The 19,758-nt window shown below is 46.2% G+C and overlaps 1 protein-coding gene across 1 annotated transcript in view; it reads left to right on the forward strand.

Annotated features, from left to right (window-relative positions):
• Positions 1-8,010: 8,010 nt before the first annotated feature.
• The window catches only part of Snx9 (sorting nexin 9), an 87,964-nt gene continuing 76,216 nt past the window's right edge, over positions 8,011-19,758 (forward strand). Inside the window, exon 1 of the mRNA XM_041680357.1 lies at positions 8,011-8,558. Within this exon, the coding sequence (XP_041536291.1) occupies positions 8,547-8,558 (12 nt within the window). The 5' untranslated portion in view covers positions 8,011-8,546. The remainder of the gene's footprint in view (positions 8,559-19,758) is intronic.

Genomic DNA, 19,758 nt, shown 5'->3' on the forward strand with positions numbered 1-19,758 from the left:
CTGTTTATTCTCAGGGTCACCAAGCCTTAGTTACTGTTCAATCCTGTGATAAGACACTATGACCAAGGCAACTCTTAGAAGGATTTATTGGGTATAAGGACCCAGAGGGTAAGGATTCATAGAGGCGGGGACAGTATGGTAGCAGGTGACAGACATGTTAAGACAGGTGCTGGTGGCACACACCTTTAATCCCAGATCTTGGGTGGCAGAAGCAAGCAGAACTTTGTGAGCTCGAGGCCAGCCTAGTCTACAAGAGCTCGTTTCAATACAGGCTCCAAAACTACAGAGAAACCCTGTCTCAAAAAAAAAAAAAAAGAAAGAAAGAAAAGAAAAAAGGAAAAAAGAGTTAATAAGAAGCCCGTGCTACTAGGCCTCTGTGTGTTTCTTTGGAACTGAATGGCTGCAGAACCGGGTGGGACAGAAACCTCTGTCAACAAATGGCACCTACATGGACAACTGCACCCACATAAAACTTGAGAGAGTTTGGGAAGTAATTCTAGACACAAAAAGAGCAGAGTTAAGCATGGCTTAACATTTTTCTCAGGTGGGCTCTGTTTGCTATAGGCAAGCATGTCTCATTTAAAGGAGGCTTCCTGACTTTTAGCTGCAAAAAAACGTTGCAGCCCTATTAAGAGGCCCCACCACAAAACACTTAAATGGTGTTGATGAATAGCTGACAGCATGCTTTGTGGTGGTGGCAGGGACCTTGAAACTCCACAGAGTTGTGGCAATAAATATGGCTCCTGCCAGTACCTCTGCCTTGAGGCTAGACTCTCAGAAAGCTAAGGAATGGGCTGGATCCAACCATCAAAGCCACAGCTTTAATCCTATCCACACTGTTTAGCAAAATATTCCATTCAGGACTTGACCATAATTAAAAATTTTCTTTAGGTCCCCATAAGATAATCAGACTCAAATCAGCAGGAAGTAGCCTAGAAAACTATGCCCACATTCCCCCAAAATGGATTATGGGTGTTTTTCTTTGTTTAGAATGTTGGTTACAAGATGTTATGGATAATGGTCAGAAGAAAAACTAACAAAGGATATTAGATTCAGAGTTCTTGATTTTTTTTTTAAAAAAGGGAGGGGAGTGCTGTGGGACAATAGTCTTTTATCCTGTCACTTGTATTATTTTTAAGAAAACACTGATTGGCCAGGAGCCAGGCAGGAAGTATAGGCTGGGCAACTAGAACAGGAGAATTCTGGGAAGAGGAAAGGCCAGTCTGCAGTCATCACCCAGACACAGAGGAAGCAAGATTAGAATGCCTCGCTGATAAAAGGTACCAAGCCACGTGGCTCCACAGACAAGAACTATGGGCTAATATGTGTTATAAGAGTTAATAAGAAGCCTGAGATACTAGGCCAATCAGTTTATAATTAATGTAGGCCTCTGTGTGTTGGGACTGAAAGACTGCAGAACCAGGTGGGATGGAAACCTCTGTCAACAGGTGTGGTGGTTCACAACATTAATCCTAGTAGTACTCAGAAGCTCTGACTCTGAGGCCAGCCTGGTCTACAGAGCAAAGTTTAGGACAGTCAAGCTTAGGCAGTGAAGGAAAACAAGAAGCTGACGAAGATGTAATTAAACCAGGGGGCCATTTTCTAGCCCTAGCAAGCAGCAGAACTTGGCAGATTCATTCATGTCTTTCTGGCTTTAGAGTTAAGGATAGAAGAAATGGGTTATGGGATTTGCCTCTGCACTTAAAGAAAGCTGCTGAAGCCAGGTCTGTGTCAGGGGTGTCCATGAATGGAGGCCTGGTACAGAGGTCATTGTATGAGTCTGTGCAATGGTTGCCTGGATTGCCCTGGAGACCCAAAGAGTTTGGAGATGTCAGAGCTGTGGGATACTTGCTGAGGAGAACCGCTAACAGGGAGTGGGACCAGCCCAAGAGAAAGAAGTGTGTCACAGTCAACAGAGCTGAAAGGAGCTGGAGATCTGAAGAGTACGTTGACATCAGACAGGGAGATGCCGCGTGTGGAGTTTGTCCAGCTGGCTTTCAATCCTGCTTTGGTCTGGTATTTCCTCACCACGTTCCCTTCCCCACATTTCGGAATGGCAATGCGTATCCTGTGCCATTATTCATTGGGAGTATGTGGTCTGTTTTTTATTTTTCTTTTATGTTGGAAGGCCTTGCTGGTCAGAGGTTACAGTCTCTCATGGCCTGGCAATGTTTTCCAAAGCTTGATGACATGGGGACTCCCTCCCCTGCAGTGAGACTTCCTGCTCTCCAGCTGCCCTTATCTGGAGAATGTCCCTGGGCCCAGAGAATTGACCTTATCTGGTTTTGAAGCCTGGATGCCTGATTTATCTTTAGCATGACCCTTGGCACAGTTCCCTGCTAGAAGGTTCCCCTGCTGGACTTATGGGAGCTAAGACTTGTGTTAGGAGCTTTGCTCTAGGAGCCTGCTGCCACATACGAAGCCTTCTGACAGGTGTGCGCCACTTTATGCAAATTAGGGTTTGTCCCCAGGCTTCCCGATCCTGTATATTTTTTATACTCTGGAATAAAGTTGGGCACATTCAATGAAATCATGTCCCAGAGGGCTATCTTGATCATACCCACAGCTGTCTAAGCCCTGTTCTCTGCTTTTGCTCCCTCCTCCCTCGTGGACCAATGCACCAACGATCCTGAGGAAGAAGAACTACAGTTTTGCAAGGGATTAAAGTCAAGGTATTGCATGCATCTCAGAGACTTTGAATTTTAGACTTTTAAGTAAGTTTGAAACTGTTATAGACTACGGGGACTTCTGAAGTTGGACTAAATGCAGTTTTACATTATAATATGGCTACAAGACTTAGGGGGCCAGATATGATTTTGAAAGAAAATGGAGTTAAACTATTTGGAGGTGTAGCCTTGTTGGAGCAGGTGTGGTCTTGTTGGAGGAAGAGTGTCACTGTGGAGGTGGACTTTGAGGTCTCATATATGTGCAAGACACACCCAGTGAAACAGACCACTTCCTTTGCCTAAAAGCCAAGCTGTAAGATACCGGACTTCTCCAGCACCATCTTTGCCTGCACGCCACCAGGTCACACCATGATGACAATAGACTAAACCTCTGAACTGTAAGCCACCCCAATTAAATTCTTTCCATTGTAAGAGTTGCTGTGGTCATGGTGTCTCTTCACAGCAATAGAAACCATAACAAAGACCCTCAGTGACACACATCCTTCAACAATGCCATGCCTCCTAGTCTTTCCTGAACAGGTGCACCAACCAAACATTCAAACATATGAGCCTATGGGGGCCATTCTCCTTCAAACCACCACTGCTGAGTAGTACATCTCCAGAATTTTCAGATCCTGCAGATCTGACACTTAACACCCTTTGACCACCGTTCCCCGTTTTCACTCCAGGCCCCCGGTGATCTCCATAAGAGTTTCTATAGCTTATTTGTTCCTAAGGGTTCAACTTTTTTGGATCCTAAAAAAAAAAAAGTGAGATTATCCTGTATTTGTTCCAGCTTAATTCACTCAGCATAATGTTCCCCGGTTCATCCGTATCGTCACCATTGGCAGAACATCTGTTTTATTTTTAAAGAATCATCTGTTGGCGGACATTTGGACGGCTCCACGTCTTACACATATATGAATTGCTATGAACATAGGAGCAGATGTTTCTCTTTGAGACATGGGTGTAATTTCCTTTGGCTATGTGCACAGAAGTGAGACTACTGGATCATGCAGCAGTTCTAGTTTTATTTTATTCTATTTTTCTGAGGAATCCACACACTGTTGATCAATTCTCCATGGTTAAATCTAAAAGGTGAAATCTGGGATACAGAAATCACTCCCATGGTACGTTAGGGCCTTGTCACACTTACCAATACCAGAGGTAATTTAAAGGGGGAACGACTCTGAATCACGGTTTCAGCCTGAGGTCAGTTGGCTCCATCACTGTCGCCCCTAAGATATGGTACGGCATCATTGCCAGAAGTGCCCAATGGCTCACAATTGTCTGCCTTTGGTGGCCAGGGAGCAGATACGATACATTTTCATTTTCCTTCCTTCCTTCCTTTATTTCTTTTTTTTTTAATTTTTTGAGACAAGGTTTTTCTGTGCATCCCTGACTGTCCTGGAATTTACTCTGTAGATCAGGCTGGCCTCAAACTCACAGAGATCCTCCTGCCTCTGCCTCCCAAGTGCTGGGATTAAAGGCGTGTGCTACCAACGCCTGGCTACAACCTTACTTTTTAAATTCCCCTTGTGCTGGTGTTGCACCTACAAACATGCTGAACACTCCTAAGACCCACCTGCCGCCTGACTTTATACAAAATATGTGACAAGTACCAGCCCCACAAAGGGACCAACAGCACCGAAAAGGCAAGCATGCTTTGTGTGCCCAGGGAAAGCAGTATCATGACAGGAGACAGTAGCCAACTAAGCCCATTTTCCATAAAGGACTAAAACTGCAGGCAGTGCCAAGACCTGAGTGTAAGCCCACCTGTAGGTCTGAGAGAGCACTGTCTGTTCCGAGATGTGAGTCTCGTAAACGAGGAGGCGGGGAGAAGAGTAAGGGACAGGAGGAGGAGGTCCCGCTCTAAGCTGATTCTGTTATGAAAACAAAACAAATAAATAAATAAACCATGAGTTTTTATTCAAAAAACAAAAACAAAGAAACAAGCATGAATTCCCCAAACCTGCTTCACTGATGTACTTCTTTTAGCTAGGCCCCACTTCTAGGAATTTCACTTCATAATAATGTCATTAAATTATGGAGCCACCAATCAATCTATTAATCGCTTAGCTCAGCGTTCTCACAATCCAATCACCGCTCCTACAACAGAAAATCAAGCCTTTGACACATGAGCCCTGGGAAGACACTTCCTATTCACAACAGGTGGGAGAAGCCGAAACTTGTGCCCCTTGCCCAGTTTGAACTTACAGGCAGGTTTGTGGAGAGCCTGCCTTCCCAGCTGTGACCCTCGGCCTTGGCACTGTCCCAACAAAACGTGCATGGCAACTCCTGCAAAGAGGTGTAGCTTCAAACGCTAAACACCAAAGAGCACGGGCAATCCCTCGTGGCTGCTGTACCTTGAGTCCAGATGTTGTCATTTTACACAGATGTGAGTGGCTTTTTTTTTTTACTTACTACGTAAACACTTTTAATACACATTTTTACTTGTATTTTTTTCTTTTGGTTTTTCGAGACAGGGTTTCTCTGTAGCTTTGGAGCCTGTCCTGGAACTCCCTTTGTAGACCAGGCTGGACTCGAACTCACAGAGATCCGCCTGCTCTGCCTCCCGAGTGCTGGGATTAAAGGCGTGCGCCACCACCACCCGGCCTTTTACTTGTATCGCAAGTAAAAAAAAGTGAGTAAAGTTACTTATGCCGGGTGGTGGTGGCACACACCTTTAATCCCAGCACTCAGGAGGCAGAGGCAGGCAGATCTCTGTGAGTTCGAGGCCAGCCTGGTCTACAGAGCGAGTTCTAGGACAAGCACCAAAGCTACAGAGAGAAATCCTGTCTCAAAAAACCAAACCAAACCAAACAAAAAAGTTATTTACTTGTTTATTAAAAAAAGTATAAACTTAAGCCGGGAGGTGGTTTTACACACCTTTGATCCCAGCTCTCTGGAGGTAGAGGCAAGCAGATCTCTGTGAGTTCAAGGCCAGTCTGGGTTGCTGAGTGAGTTCCAGGACAACCAAAGCTATCTTGACAAAAACAGGCAAGCAAGCAAACAAACATAAAATATGAATTTAAAATGGGGCTGGAGAGATGTAGGTGGTTAAGAATGTAAGAATGCTGGCTGTTCTCCCAGAGGATCCAGGTTCGAGTCACACGGATGATGGCTGAGAACCATCTGTGGCACTGGTCCCGGCATCTTAAAATTAAATACCTTTTAGTATATAAACTTATGCTTTAAAATAATTTTTTCATGGCCCATAAAATCTGATTAAACTCTCTAAAATTTTCTGGACTTGTACAGCTTATTTCTAAGCTCTTCATACAAATGGACGGTACTATACACAATGTTTTCACCTTTGTCAATACTCTTAAAATACTGTTTTGGCCTTGGTCTCCAGGAGTGATGGATCAATACCAATTCCCTATGAGCATAAATTCTGGAAATGTTCAAGTCCCTTCACAAGACAGCACAACGTTCCCATAGAGCTTTTATGTAGCCTCTCATATATTTTGAACTGTTAGTAGTGCAAATAGTAGGTAAATAGCTGGTTTTGATGGTTTAGACAATAGTGGCAATAAAAGGAAGTCTGCACATGATCAGTACAGATGCAGTTTCTCTTTTCAGATGTTTTTAATCTGAGACTGGCTGAATCCAGGGGTTGGAGAATGTGTAAAGATAAAGGATTGATTGCATTATCATTTTATGAACCTCCCAGAACTTAATTTGTTTACATGTACCTTACTTATTGCGACAGTCCTATTAGCAAGTGTTCAGGTGTTTTCTACTTGGTCTTAAAATGCTTTGATACAGGTCTTTGCTATCTTGCCCAAGTCTGACAGGAGGATCCATTCCTAGAAGCTGCTGGTCCCAAGACTATGGTTCCTTTCAATTTTGTATTATCAAATCAGGCAAATTATTCGAGGCATCATTTGTTTATCATGGTAAATAATTAGATAAAACCTTTTCAAAGGGTTCAGTGAGTCGGGGGCTTCAAGTCTAGAACGCGGAAAGAAGGCTCTCAATGGCTTTCTTTTTCCGGTACTTAGAAAGACAACAGATGAGACTGCCCAGATGGCTCAGCTGATAAAGGCACTGGCTGCCAAACATGACAGCCTCAGTGTGATCTCCAGGATCCACACGGTGGAAGAGAATGGACACGTTGTCCTCCGAGCTACACACGTGTTCTAAGCATGTACCCACTCATGCCCAACGTGTATGTGGGTTAGGACTTTTTTTCCTGTGATAAAACATTATGAAAAGCAACTTGATGAGGAACGGGTTTATTTTGCTTACACTTCCATATCATAGTTTGCATCATGGAAGGAAATCAGGGCAGTAACTCAAGGCAGGAACCTGGAGGCAGGAACTGATGCAGAGGCCATGGAGAAGGGCTGCTCACTGGTTTGCTCCTCATGGTTTGTTCAGCCTGCTTTCTTACAGTTACCAGGACAACCAGCCCAGATGTGGCAACACCCATCACACATCTTTCATCAAGAAAATGAACAACAGGCTTGCCTGAAGGCTGGACTGGTGGGGGCATGTTTTCTTCAAATGAGGTTTCCCCTTCCAAAATGACCCTAGCCTTTGTCAAGTTGACATAACTAACCAGCACTACACATACACATAACACATACACACAACACACACACTCTACTTAAGAATATTACCATGGCTGACTACAGCATTGACCATGAGCTCAACACATAACACAGTCACAGAAAACCTTATAGTACCACTTAAACATAATTATTGGCTATAACTGGCAAAATCTCTGGGGAGTCAAAAAAATTTTTTTCCAGTGCTAGGGAGCAAACACAAGGGCTCATACGTCATTCATTCTACACCCACCCCCCAAGAAGTTATAAATTTGAATACCAACTTCCTGGGGTAACAGAGTCTATTTTATATCTAGAAGATATATCCTAAATAAAAATACAATGTACTAAACTATCACAACAATTAAGGCAAATTTTCCAGTGGCATTTTTTTGTGAAAAAAATCTCATTGCTTGATTTAAGTCATCGTTTACTAATAAAACTCACATAGATTCCACTGTGGACAAACTACTCTGAATTGAAGATGTTATAATTCGGACTTCTCTTTCAACTTAAGGAAACCTGTAGTACCCTCAAAGCTCTGAGGCTTTTTTTTTTTTTTTTTTTTTTTTTAATGATCCAAAAGACCGAAGTGGGTCATCTGAGAATGGAATCCTCCAGCGTCCAGGCCCAGACAGACGCCCAGGCCAGATCACAGCCTTGAGGAAACTCCATGGAGAAGGCAGGATCTCCCAGGCAGGGAGCAGGAAGCCATTGCTCGGCCCGGGCTGGCTGGCTGGCTATGTGGCACCCGCGGTAGTCAACCCCCAAGCACCCCGACCCATCTGCAGCCCCGCCGTGTCCCGGGGATCCCAGGCGGGTAGCCAGAGCCGTCGTCGTCCTCCACCCGCACGCAGCGACACGGGGAACCGCTCGGCTCACACCAGGCCGCGACCCGGGCGCTCGCCCGCCCCCGCGGCCGCCGCTCCGGCCGTGGCCCACGCACACAGGGGCCCGCGGGCGGCGGGGTCGGGGCGGAGGCCGGGGCGGGCGTGGAGGCCGGACTGCGACCGAGGCCCCAGGCGCGCTTCCGCCGGCCGCGCTGCGCACGCCGCGGTCCATGGGAGGCTTGGCCGGCGGGGGCGGGGGCCGCGCAGCCGGGGACTTTCAGGAACTGCAGGCGCGGGCGGCGGCGGGAGGCGCCGAGCCGCGGGGGCCCGAGCGCCGAGAGCAAGGCTGAGACGGAGCCGCCGCGCCGCCGCGCCGGGCCGCAGCCGCCAGCCACAGCCGCAGCCGCAGCCGTCCTCGCCGCCCGCCTAGGGCCGAAGCTCGCTCCGCGGCGCGGGAGACCAGCCGGCCCAGCGGGGCCCGGGAACCGCCCGCCATGGCCACCAAGGTGAGGGGCGCGCGGCGCAGGCCGGGCCGGCCGTTCGGCTCCGCTGCGGCGGCGGGGGAGGGAGGCCGAAGAGCCCCGGCGGGGTTGCTCGCGAGTCCCAGCGGCCCGGGCCGCCGCCTCGGGCACCGGAGCGGAGGAGCGCTGGGGTCGGCTTCCCGGGAGGCGGCTTTGCAAAGTTTGCACCTGAGCCGAGGCGAGCGCCCCGGGACGGAAAGTTCCCGCAACCCTGGAACCCCGGACCCCCGGAGGCTGCCACGCGTCCCCTGCCTCCCTCCCCGGTCCGCGGCCCCGCGCGCCAGGGGGCCGAGCCGGGCGGGGAGGACGCTGCAGCCTCCCGGAGCCGCGCTCCGCGCCCACTGCCTTTAAGTCTCTCATTTTTTCCTTTTGGTTTGCTGTCTTTTCGGTTTGAATGGGACGTTTTCGGAGTGAATAAAGTATCAAGAGGGAAATGACTGTGCTTTTAGGTTACGTGTTTGCTGGCAGAAGAGAAACAACAACAACAAGAAAAAAGGGCCAAGGCCCGAATTGCTTAGTGGAAGGAACTTTGGTTCCTGCTTGGTGAATGGCCAGGAATCTTGGTTTGCTTATTTTATGCTGCTGTTTGTGAAATTAGCAGTCCGTTTTTGCTATCTGAGTCTGCAAAAATTCGTCTCTCCGGTTCCCTTTTCTTGTGCGGTTTCAGTAGTTACTTGGGGGATGAAATAGCCCTCGAGAAAAGCCTGAACCTTGGAAATGAGGACCTGGGGTCGGAGGAAGTACCATAGGTGAACCCCTGATGGATCTGTGATGTGATGTGTGGGGAGTGGATTAACTTATCCGTGGAGTTCTGATTATGTCAAACATCAGCATGTCTTTCCATAATTATTTTTGAGTTATCTAAGCTGCTTCTGGGTTGATGCAAACTTTTTTATTTTCGAGTGGGAGTTTATGGAGGATAATTTTTTTTTTTTAATGTGAAGGAGTTTGAGAGATGAGAAGTGCCTGATACCGCTTGGTCTGTTGAAGTTGGGGCCCAGACAGATTCTGTGCTCCAGCTCTGTAGGTGGAGTGTTTATACAGAAATGAGGTTTCCCCAGGGAACTTGCTAGGGTCGCTGTCATCAGAATTGCCTCGTTAGTCTATCTGGGCTGTGCCATTGCTTGGTTTTATCAGATATGAACCAACTGCCCACCTCTGAACACCCTGATTTTGTGACCACCTTGTTGGCAATAAAACCCAATTCAAGCGAAAGATTTCTAAGGAAATTTGATTTTGAGGTTTGTTGCCAAACATTTCAGAAATCGCGAGTCCAAGTGCGTAGTTGTCTTGCACCCGTGACAGTGGTTCGTGACGTGAACCCTATTCTGTAGGAGTTGGTTTGTAATACTTTTGACGGCTCTGAGGTGCGCATGCCTGTTTTCGCTTGGCAGCAAATGCACATGCCCATGTTTAATGAAACGTTTGTTTGCCGGTGAAGCTTGAACTTTAACGTTTCTAGTGGAAAAAGCACGGTGGTCCTTGTTCTGAAGTTGAGTTGCCTGTGACCTCACTGAACACAAGTCTCTTAGTCCTTAGCCGTGTAAACATTTCCTCCCTTGTTATCTGCTTCTCTGAAGGCAAATTCCAGCTCTCCTGGCCCTTGGTGCCCTTCTCCACTTCGTAATCACAGTTCCTGGTGGCGGTGTCCCCACGTGGACTGGGTGACAGACCATTGCTGACTGAAGAAAGGGGCTGGCTGGGAAGCAGTCATTAGAAGGGAAGCCTTCTGCAGTTTTCTAGCTTTTCTGTTCCCAGATGCTTCTGTGACAAACCAGAGTCTTCTTTTTCAGTTGTTCCCAGAGAGACAAGTTGTCGCTGTTGTTTGTCCCAGCCCCTTCCCTTTCCTACTGCTGAACGGTTTGATTTTTCTCCTTCCTTTACTCCTGTCGGTGGTTAGATGTACTTAGTAATGATGATGGACTCTGAGTAACGTTTTAAGCTCAAGTGGTACTCGAGCTTTGGCTGTAAGAGCTGAGTGTTGGGAAGTAAATGCTTCATCTGGACGTTTGAGGTATTGCTGGGATTGCCGTAGGATTTACTGGAGGATGGTATTTTCTTCAGACACTCTTTTCGTCTTCCTTGTTCTTAATAGATTTCCTTGAATATACTCTGAAGTTCCATGTTTTCTTAAATTATTTTTTGTGTATGGGTGTTTTGTCCACATGGACATCTGTGTACCACATGCCTTCCTGGTGCCCACAGAGGTTAGAAGAGACCACTGGATCCCCTGGAACTGGAGTTAACTGAGAGTTGTAAGCTCCCATGTAGGTTCTGGAAGAGCAGCCAGTGCTTTTAACCACTGGACCGTCTCTCTAGTCATCCTGAATCTCGTTACTTTAAGAGTTCTTGGTAAAGTCCTAATAGACAAAAAGAACTTTAATTGGGCAGTTCTTTTGCCAAAGACAAAATCAGCAACTGAACATTTTAAAGGGATCATCTGGGTTTGTTTCTCATCTTTCTTCAGTCGAGTGTTGGACTGCGCTTGAGTACACTGCTTGGAGACAGGTCTCATCTAACAAACACAGTGAGGGACGGGCGGATGGAGGGTTTCTGTCGTGACCTCCGTTAGGTGTCCCCTGAGATTATGCTCTGACATAATCCTGCAGTGAATCTGAGTAAACATGAGTTCATTTCAAAGATGAAGTCTTGAGAACTTTTTGTCTGTGTCAAAATAAACATAATTAATGGCAGTCGGCCTATAGCCACGTGATTAACTGTAAGTTCCATACTGGAGTTAGGCTTCGCTGGTTGATTTGGATCCTGTTGTGCTTACACGGTCACTTTATAGGAATAATAAAATTCTGGGATGCCTGGTGCCTTGCCTTCCAACTTCACTTTCCAGATCTGTTATGCAGCTTATGATTGAATCAAATGAGTGTGGAACCTTAGCAGTCTGGCTAGGAGACGAGGCTCTTCACCAGACTGCATGCCCTGGGCACAGTTAGAAAGCAACCTTGTAGTCTCTTCCAAGCAAAAACCTCTTTATTTGATTAATAGAAATCCTACCAGAAGAGTCTTAAGAATTAAAGCCGAGTGGCTGAGATTGGCTGATCGGTGACGTGTACGTGGATGGGAACCTGGGTTCCAGAATCCAAGTTAAAAAAAAAGAAAGCCCAAACTAGTGCATCTGTAGTTAGAGCACTGGGAAGGCTTCCCTGGCCAGCCAGCCTGTCAGAGTCAGAGAGAGACATAGTCTCAAAATAAGATGAAGACACCAGAAAGGCCACCTATGTGACCTCTGACCTCCTGGCCTCCACACACATGTGGACACATGCACAAATGTGTGAACGTGTGCACATGCACACACACAAGACTTTTTAAAATAGTTTGTTTGGGGAGAATTTTGTTCTGATTTTGACATGGGCCCTCACTGGCCTGGAACTCGCTCTGTAGACCAAGATAAACTCCCAGCGGTTGCAGGCCTCTGTGCCCAGGTGCTGGGATGGCAGGCATGTGCCACCATACCCTAGTTGTATAGTTATAGCGCAGGAGACTTAGAGATGCTTCCTGGGCACTTCGCACAACAGTATTTTATGTCTTACCTGTCTGTATGTGTAGTCAGAGAAAGATTCTGTAAGAAACGTGAAACAGTCTTTAGGAAAGGAGGAAGAGATTAGGAAGTGAAGAGTTTGGCAAAGATTGTTTTTACTGTGTTTTGCCTTTATATTGATCATCTGAAAGTTAAATAATAGCTTGACTTTAACCGCTTAAAACTTGGTAGCTTTCATCAGGGTGTAGTGCTGTCCACCTGTAATGCTAGCTCTAGGGGCATGGAGACAGGCCGATCTAAGTTCGAGGCCAGTCTGGGCTTTGTGACGAGACCCTGTCAAGAATGCCCTGATGTGACGTGTCTGCTGTTCTTTCCTGCGTGCCTTCTCTGTGCGCATGAGGTCTTAGCCCAGAGCATCCCTTCCCAGAAGCCTCTTTGTCCTGTCATTCCTCCCAGTTCCCGGTTACATGTGCTTCTCTAGCTGGTGGCTGCCTCCTTAAGCTGCTGTGGGCCCTGGAGGCTGGGGGCCTCCACCCTTTTGCTCACCTTTGTATCCTCAGCATCAGTGTGGAAGAGCAGTGATGACGGTCTAGTGACAGAGACTCATACATTGTAACTTACCTCCGACTGAAAGTTAGCAACCTATACATGCACAATGCAAAAATTATGCCTGCGGTTTAGATATTAGTAATGTTTTGAAATACAGGGGTCTACTCATAATTCCATGAAAAATTGATTCTTAGTGTGTTAAATAGCTGGAACAGCCTCACACTTTGAGGCTTCAAAGAGTGATAGTTAACCTGTGAGTTGTAAACATTGTGCTTAGCTTCCAAAAGTTTAAGATTTCCCCGTGGTTGTTTCTCATTTGAAAGCATCGATCAAGGAGTCTCCTTGATAGCCAGTACTGTGGCTAGAAATCTGTTGAGACTAAGCGTATACTTAGGAAACAATTATTTATGTGTCTTTGTGCAGAAAGAGTCTATCAGTTCTCTGTGTGCATGTAGTTAGTGAATAAGGTTGAACTTGTTAAATATGCTCTTCACATCTGTATCCTTACCAATTTACAGTCTGAAGTTGGTGGAAATACTAAAATGGGCTCTTGCAGGAGAAGGGATAGAGAGATTTAAGAGCCAGAGGACCAGGGAGTCCGCTGTGATGTGGTGACACTATAGGAAGCCTTACCCAGACATCTCAAAAATGTGGTTGCCCAGACAGCCTGCATCATGACCACACCAGCAGCATACCGATGGGATGGAATCCTCGGGCCCCACCCGCAGGGAAGAGTTCTGGCATTCAGTGGCTGCTGAAGGAGGGGGAGTCAAGGCTCTCCAGGGACAAGACCCTTGTCAGGCTTGAGTGATCAGCTCCAAACACTTGTGTATGTGAGCAGCAATAAATGTACTCAGGTGTGTGCGCGTGCGCACGTGCTCATATAAGTAAAGAACCACAGAAGGGGTCTAAGTCAGCCAGAGTGGGCGTGTTGGAGAGAGAAGCGAGGGAGGGATGGAAATGTTACAAATACAGCATGCTTAACATGAGGTTCTAAAAACTTTATAAAAAATAAACTTAAAATATAAAACAAAAGACTAAATAAAATGGTGGGCTTAAACAGTTTCACTAAGCTTAACAGTACCTTTCAGGTGATTAGACTTTTGTCTTTACGAGGTGACCCCCCTGTTGCTAGTGATGCATTGTTCCTTAAAACTATGTTTCCACTGTTAATTTGACTTTACTAGCTTTCATTTCATAAATATTGGTCGAATTATTTATTTATTTGGTTTTTTTGAGACAGAGTTGGCTACCAGCTCTGGAACTTGCTCTGTAGACCCGGCTGGCCTCAAACCCACAGAGACCCACCTGCCTCCCAAGTGCTGGGAAAGGGTCCTGACAGATCTTACCTTTTGATCCTAGTGATCTTTGTTGCTAGGGATTTTTATCTGCTGCTGTTTATGTTTCCTGATATTTACCATCTCACAGGTTGATTGAGGATTAGTCAGCTCTCAGGGTTTTGGAAGCTATACTGCCTCTCCCAATCCCTACCATTTGGGCTTGTGTTAAATGTCTCTTTCCCCAGTGGAGGACGTTAGTCTGTTGATGTTTCTAAATTTAAGTCTGAAATTATTCAATATCATACTTTCTGAATTTAAAAATGACCTAAGGATATATAACTGCAGTAAATTTCCTAGTATAATCAGTTATTACTTAGTATTAAATAAAATAGAAACTGGATGTTTTCACTGTATAGAATTAATGATTATTTAGATGTATTGTATCCCTATCTTTGTATACTATATTTTCTTATATTCAGTCCTTTGCCTCCAGAGTGCTGGGATTAAAGGTGTCCACCACTGCTCCCAGCTACACCCTTTCTTGGGTACAGGGTTTTCTTCTGCTTAGAGTAAACTGGGGTTCCCATTAAGGCAGGCTTGTTGTTGATAACTGGTCATTTATGAAATGCATTTTTCCTGTCCATCAGAGATGGTGGGCTTTCTGGGTGCAGCAAGTTCTAGGCTCAGCACAGTGAACCTGTCCTTGCTCAGCTTTCCTGGGTCACTGAGCAGCCATTGGCTACAGTTGTTTTCTAAGTGCCCAGGTCTTCCCTCTGCCTGTTGTCAAGACCCCCATCTTCACTGTTCTGAAGTCCACTGTGGTGTCAGTGTGGATTATGTGCAAAGCTTGGGACTTAAGGGGGTCTGGGCTGTATTCTGGTTTTAGAAGTTCTGTGTGATTTTTCTTTAGTCTCGGATTCCTTCCTCATGTTTTCAGTTTCTGACCTGATGGCTCTGGTAACAGAAGTCCAGCTGGGTCTTTCTGCACCCTCCTTCATGGTGCTTTGTTTCCTTAGATGTTTCACTATTTTATTTTCCCTTGGGATCAGTCTGAGTGGTTCTGGTTGTCGCACTGAAATTGTGTTTCCCAGGAAGCGTGTGTTTACCCCGTCCTCTGGAGTCTCTCAGCCTTGAGTTGTCTTCCCGTGCTGCTCCTTCGTGGTTTCCAGCCATGCCAGACAGCCTGCTTCACACCTTGGCGTCATTTCCTTGCTGTCCCCTCCTTCTTTCCTTCTGACTGGGATTCCTAGCAGCCCCAGCTGGTCAGGGTCAGAATTTTGCTCCCTTACTTCCCTGACTCTCTGCAGCCTAAGTGCAGCTCCGTCAGGGTTCGGTGAATACAGGGTGAAATTCTGCTTAGCACGTGTACTTCTCTCTGGGTTTCTCTGCCTTTACTCCAGTTTGGCATTTTCTAGAGCTTTTCCCTTGTGTTGACTAAGGAGCATGTCTTACAGGCCATGTGACTGGATGCTTTTTTCGGTTTTTCGAGACAGGGTTTCTCAGTGCAGTACTGGCTGTCCTGGAACTTTGTAGACCAGGCTGGCCTTGAACTCACTGAGATCCACCTGCCTCTGCCTCCACTCTGGGATTAAAGGCGTGCACCACCACCGCCCTGTTGACTGTATGCTTTTTACTTCAACATTCATTGCACTTTGCTGTTTCAGTCTGGTATTAGCTTGGCGCACCTGCAGGAATAAAAGCCGAATCAGAGTGTTCTGGGAGCACACTCACTGGAAGGGAAGAGAGCGGAGTGTGATAGTGTCCTGGGAGCACACTCACTGGAAGGGAAGAGAGCAGAGTGTGATAGTGTCCTGGGAGCACACTCACTGGAAGGGAAGAGAGCAGAGTGTGATAGTGTCCTGGGAGCACACTCACTGGAAGGGAAGAGAGCAGAGTGTGATAGTGTCCTGGGAGCACACTCACTGGAAGGGAAGAGAGCGGAGTGTGAGAGCAGCTGTGAAAATCTCATCTCTGGGATGTTTGTGTGCGCATCTGGGTGAGAATGGATTACCGCCAAGCGTTCAGAGTTATACACTTGTGTACATCTTACAACTTCCCAATTAGTATTTCTTTTTCTCCTTTTTCCTTATGGTCTTTAAAACCGTGACGTTTTTGCCCCTCTTGCTCATTTTAGACATTATAAACATAGTATTTAAGGATGCTGGGTCTCTTGACTCAGTCTTTGTAACTTACTTTAATATCTGAACATGAGTCCTGAAGTATTTATCCCTGAAGAGGCAGTGCTCCCAAGGGTCACAGACTTGCTTCTCTACCTCTCAGTGAGAGAGTACCATTCCATAACAAGGTGTGCTGGAGCTGAGGTCTCATTTAAAGTGCTCTTTGATAGAGTGTCCTTCCTTCAGGACAGAAAGTGTATTTGAAAGAAGATACAAGTCTAGAGTCTCTGGTTGGGCTCTAAAATTTTATGCAGGACTTGTCGTCTTAGGTCACTTTTAGGAGCCAGCAAAGAGCATGTGGAGGACAGATAGTCTCATGCCCTGGTCCGTTCCCAGTTCCCTGTGGACAAAGATGTGGTGTTTAGGAATGGTTAAAGTCAGTTCTCCTTTTAGTTTCCACGTAAGCAGTTTCCTTAAAATGCTTGATGTGTTTATATACTGTGCTTGGTTTTCAGTATTTAGAATAGATTCTCCAGGGAAAGGGTTGAGTCAGTCTTTCCAGAGCATAAATTAAATTCTTCCCATTTTTGATACTGTTATTCAAATGTGTATAATGTTACAGTAATACACAGACTCACAAATGCTCATAGCTTCTTTTTCTGTCGCTATGATAAAATGCCTTGACAAAGGCAATCGAAGATGTATTTCAGCTCACAGTTCAAGGGTACAGTCCATCCTCACAACAGAGTCAAAGCTGTAGGAACAGGAAGCAGATGGTCACATTCCACCTATAGTTATGAAGGAGAGAGCTAGAAGGGGAGAGGGAGATGGGGGGGGGGCTTCTGGGAGGGGGGAGAGGGAGGGAAGGGAGAGTGTGTGTGCAGCTTTTTCTTTTCTGTACAATCCCAGAGCCCAGGTTAGGGATTGGTGCCACTCACAGTGGGTAGGTCTTCCCACCTATCCATATAACCTCTCACAGGCACACCAAAAGACTAACCCTAACTAAGATAATCTCTCATAGGCGTTGGGAGCCTTGTCTCCTGGCTGGTTCTCATCTTGCCAACCATCATAAATACTAATGACCTCATACTACCTTTTAGTGCTGAGTGTTTCTCCGTGAATTGTGCTTTCACACGAAGCTGTTTTGACAGGGGGATTGCTGAGAGTTCTAGGCCAGTACATGGTAGGTACAGGCAAGTCTAGGCTACCATACCAAGACCGTCTCAAATAAAGTAAAACACCCAAGATACATGAGGGGGCATTGTATGCATGGAATGGATTTTGAGGTAGCTACCATCCTCTGTAGTAACTGTAGCCATGTCATAAGAACTCATTTGGTTTGAGATTTCCTTTAAATTTTGTATTTAAGAAAAAAAATGTAATGTCTTCAGAATGCAATAATAGTGTGTGTCTTAGAGCAGTGGTAGGCTAGCGGAGAGATCAGGAGCCTGGGTTCTGGTCCTAGACGAGTCTGGTTAGTGTGCTGCAGACAAGTGTACTGCAAGCTCACTTTCCTCTAAATAGACAGACTGGAGTAGATTTGGCTGTGAATTCCACACAATCCAGATGGGCCTAAAAAAATATAGTGATAAATAAAGCTACTCTTCTATAAAAATGTACAATGGATTTTGATCATAACCTGGGGGTGAAGGTCTTTGTATTCGGATGCCCATAGCTGGCCTTGAAAGTAAGACCTTATGTTGCCTTCCTTCAGAGCCTCTCAGCCCTCCAGGGGCTTGCTCTTTAGTTTTTACTCCTTAACCTTAGAAGTTCATCCACCTGCCCTTCTTAGTGAGAACGAGGGAGCCATTTGCTGGTTCTATGCTGTGTGGGGTGCAGATCTCTGCATGGCCTGAGTCCCTGTCTCAGTGCAGGAAGGAGCTGCCCACCAGTTGTCCCTTAGGGTGCTGGAGACCAGTTGTAGGTTTGCCTCTCCAGGTCTCACATTGTGTCTGGATGCTGACTGCTCTCCAATGCCTTTGCTAGAGCCTTGGGCCTCTGTTTGCCGCCTTTGGGAGTTTCCAAAGGAGTCAGAGAGGGCTTCGCGCTCACTCTCTGGTTTGCAGGATTCTCATAGGTGTTTTCTGTCTAGGTTAGAGGTTTTAGACTCCCAGACTAGAAGGATTGCTTTGTCATGGCTTTCGAGATAGTGGCACTAATGGTTTGAGTTGAAGAGAAGAAAGTGGGGGGAGGGGGAGGAGAAGCAGCAGCAGCCACCCACTTTAAAGATTGAAGGTAACATTACTAAAGTGTTATCTTTACCAATTGATCTCAAGAACTAATTGAACATTTCCCTGTGGGCTTACCAATGTATCTGTCTGTAAAGCGAGAAATGGGTGTTATGATTGGGTTGTGGTATTTCATAGTACTATAAACAGAACAAGTTGTTGAGTCTCGTGTAGTCCTAGCATTTGGACTGTAGAGTCAGGGAGCTCAGAAGTTCAAGGTCATCTTCTACCAAGTAGTGAGTTCCTGGCCAGCCTTGTCTCTAGTAGCTTTCTTTATCTGTAGAGCAGAACCATGTACCCAGTTCACCGAAATCACATGGCCGCTCATTATGCTGCTTTGTTCTTTAGTAATTTCATCACTCACTTATTGGACCAAAGAATGTTGCAATGTGAGGAATATAGCTTCTAAGAAATTATTTTTCAAACTGTCCTCAGGGGGCTGGAAATCTGGTTCATCAGTTAAGAGTGCTGACTGTTCTTCCAGAGGATCTGGGTTCAATTCCTAGCATCCATATGTCAGCTCACAAATGTCTGTAACTCCAGTTCTAGGGATCTGACACATATGCAGGCAAAGCACCAATGCACATAAAATAAAACAAGATCCCTGTCCCCAGGACTTTCTCCCATGGTGTGGTGGCCAGTTTACAAGGTGAGTGGGGGTGGGGCTGAATACGGTGGTCAGTGAAGTCCCACAGGAAGGTGACTGAGACCTGAAGGAAGGGGTGGTGTTGTCATTCAGAGCTCTTAGGAAAGGTATTCCCCTTGGGTGTGCACGTCTGGCCAGTGCCTGTTCGCACAGAATTGGCCATGGGCCAAGTCAGTAGGGAGCTAGCTGTATGCCGCGCCTGGGACCTTGCGTTGGTTTGGGAATGTAAAACTATCGGAGTGTTTCACCACGCCCGACGACTAGCTCCTTTGCTGCTGCTTCTTGAGCTTGTGTTCACTTTGATACCGGATTGAAATCTTTAATTCCTTCTTAAACCTTAATTGATTGTATCCAGGACAAGCATTGCTGTATTTAATTGGATCAGCGAGCTTCGGAAGCCCTGGAGGATCATCCTTCTGTAACTTGTGTATCTCAATCAATTCAGAGATTCTGGAGAGAAGTAAGAATATGTCTCTTGATAGGTGTGTCTGAAAGCCAGGTAGAAGCTGTCATTTCCTGGACACGAGGACACACATAACCCATTGGACCATTCACCCCTTTGACCTATAGCCAGGTTGGCCTGTCATCCTGACCTCACTGGTGTCCACCACGGGGTCATGTAGGCCTGACTGCATTCCTCTTCTGATAACGCTGTAGCTGGTTTCTGGTGTGACTGACTCCTGAAGCCTCCAGGTGTGAACAGGGCAGGGTAAGAAGCAGCGGAAGTACCGAGAACTGGGCTGGAATGTTGCTCTGGGCTTAGAATTTTAAGATTCAGTGAATGAATCTTTGTTCTTCTGTGGGTCATTCAGTGATTATTTTTGTTTGTTCAAAATATATTAATAGAATTTCGTAAAAAGTCCATGCCTATG

This window comes from Microtus oregoni, unplaced genomic scaffold, assembly GCF_018167655.1.
Source record: "Microtus oregoni isolate MIOR12 unplaced genomic scaffold, Mior012 000033F_ref0000390, whole genome shotgun sequence".
Classification (NCBI taxonomy): domain Eukaryota; kingdom Metazoa; phylum Chordata; class Mammalia; order Rodentia; family Cricetidae; genus Microtus; species Microtus oregoni.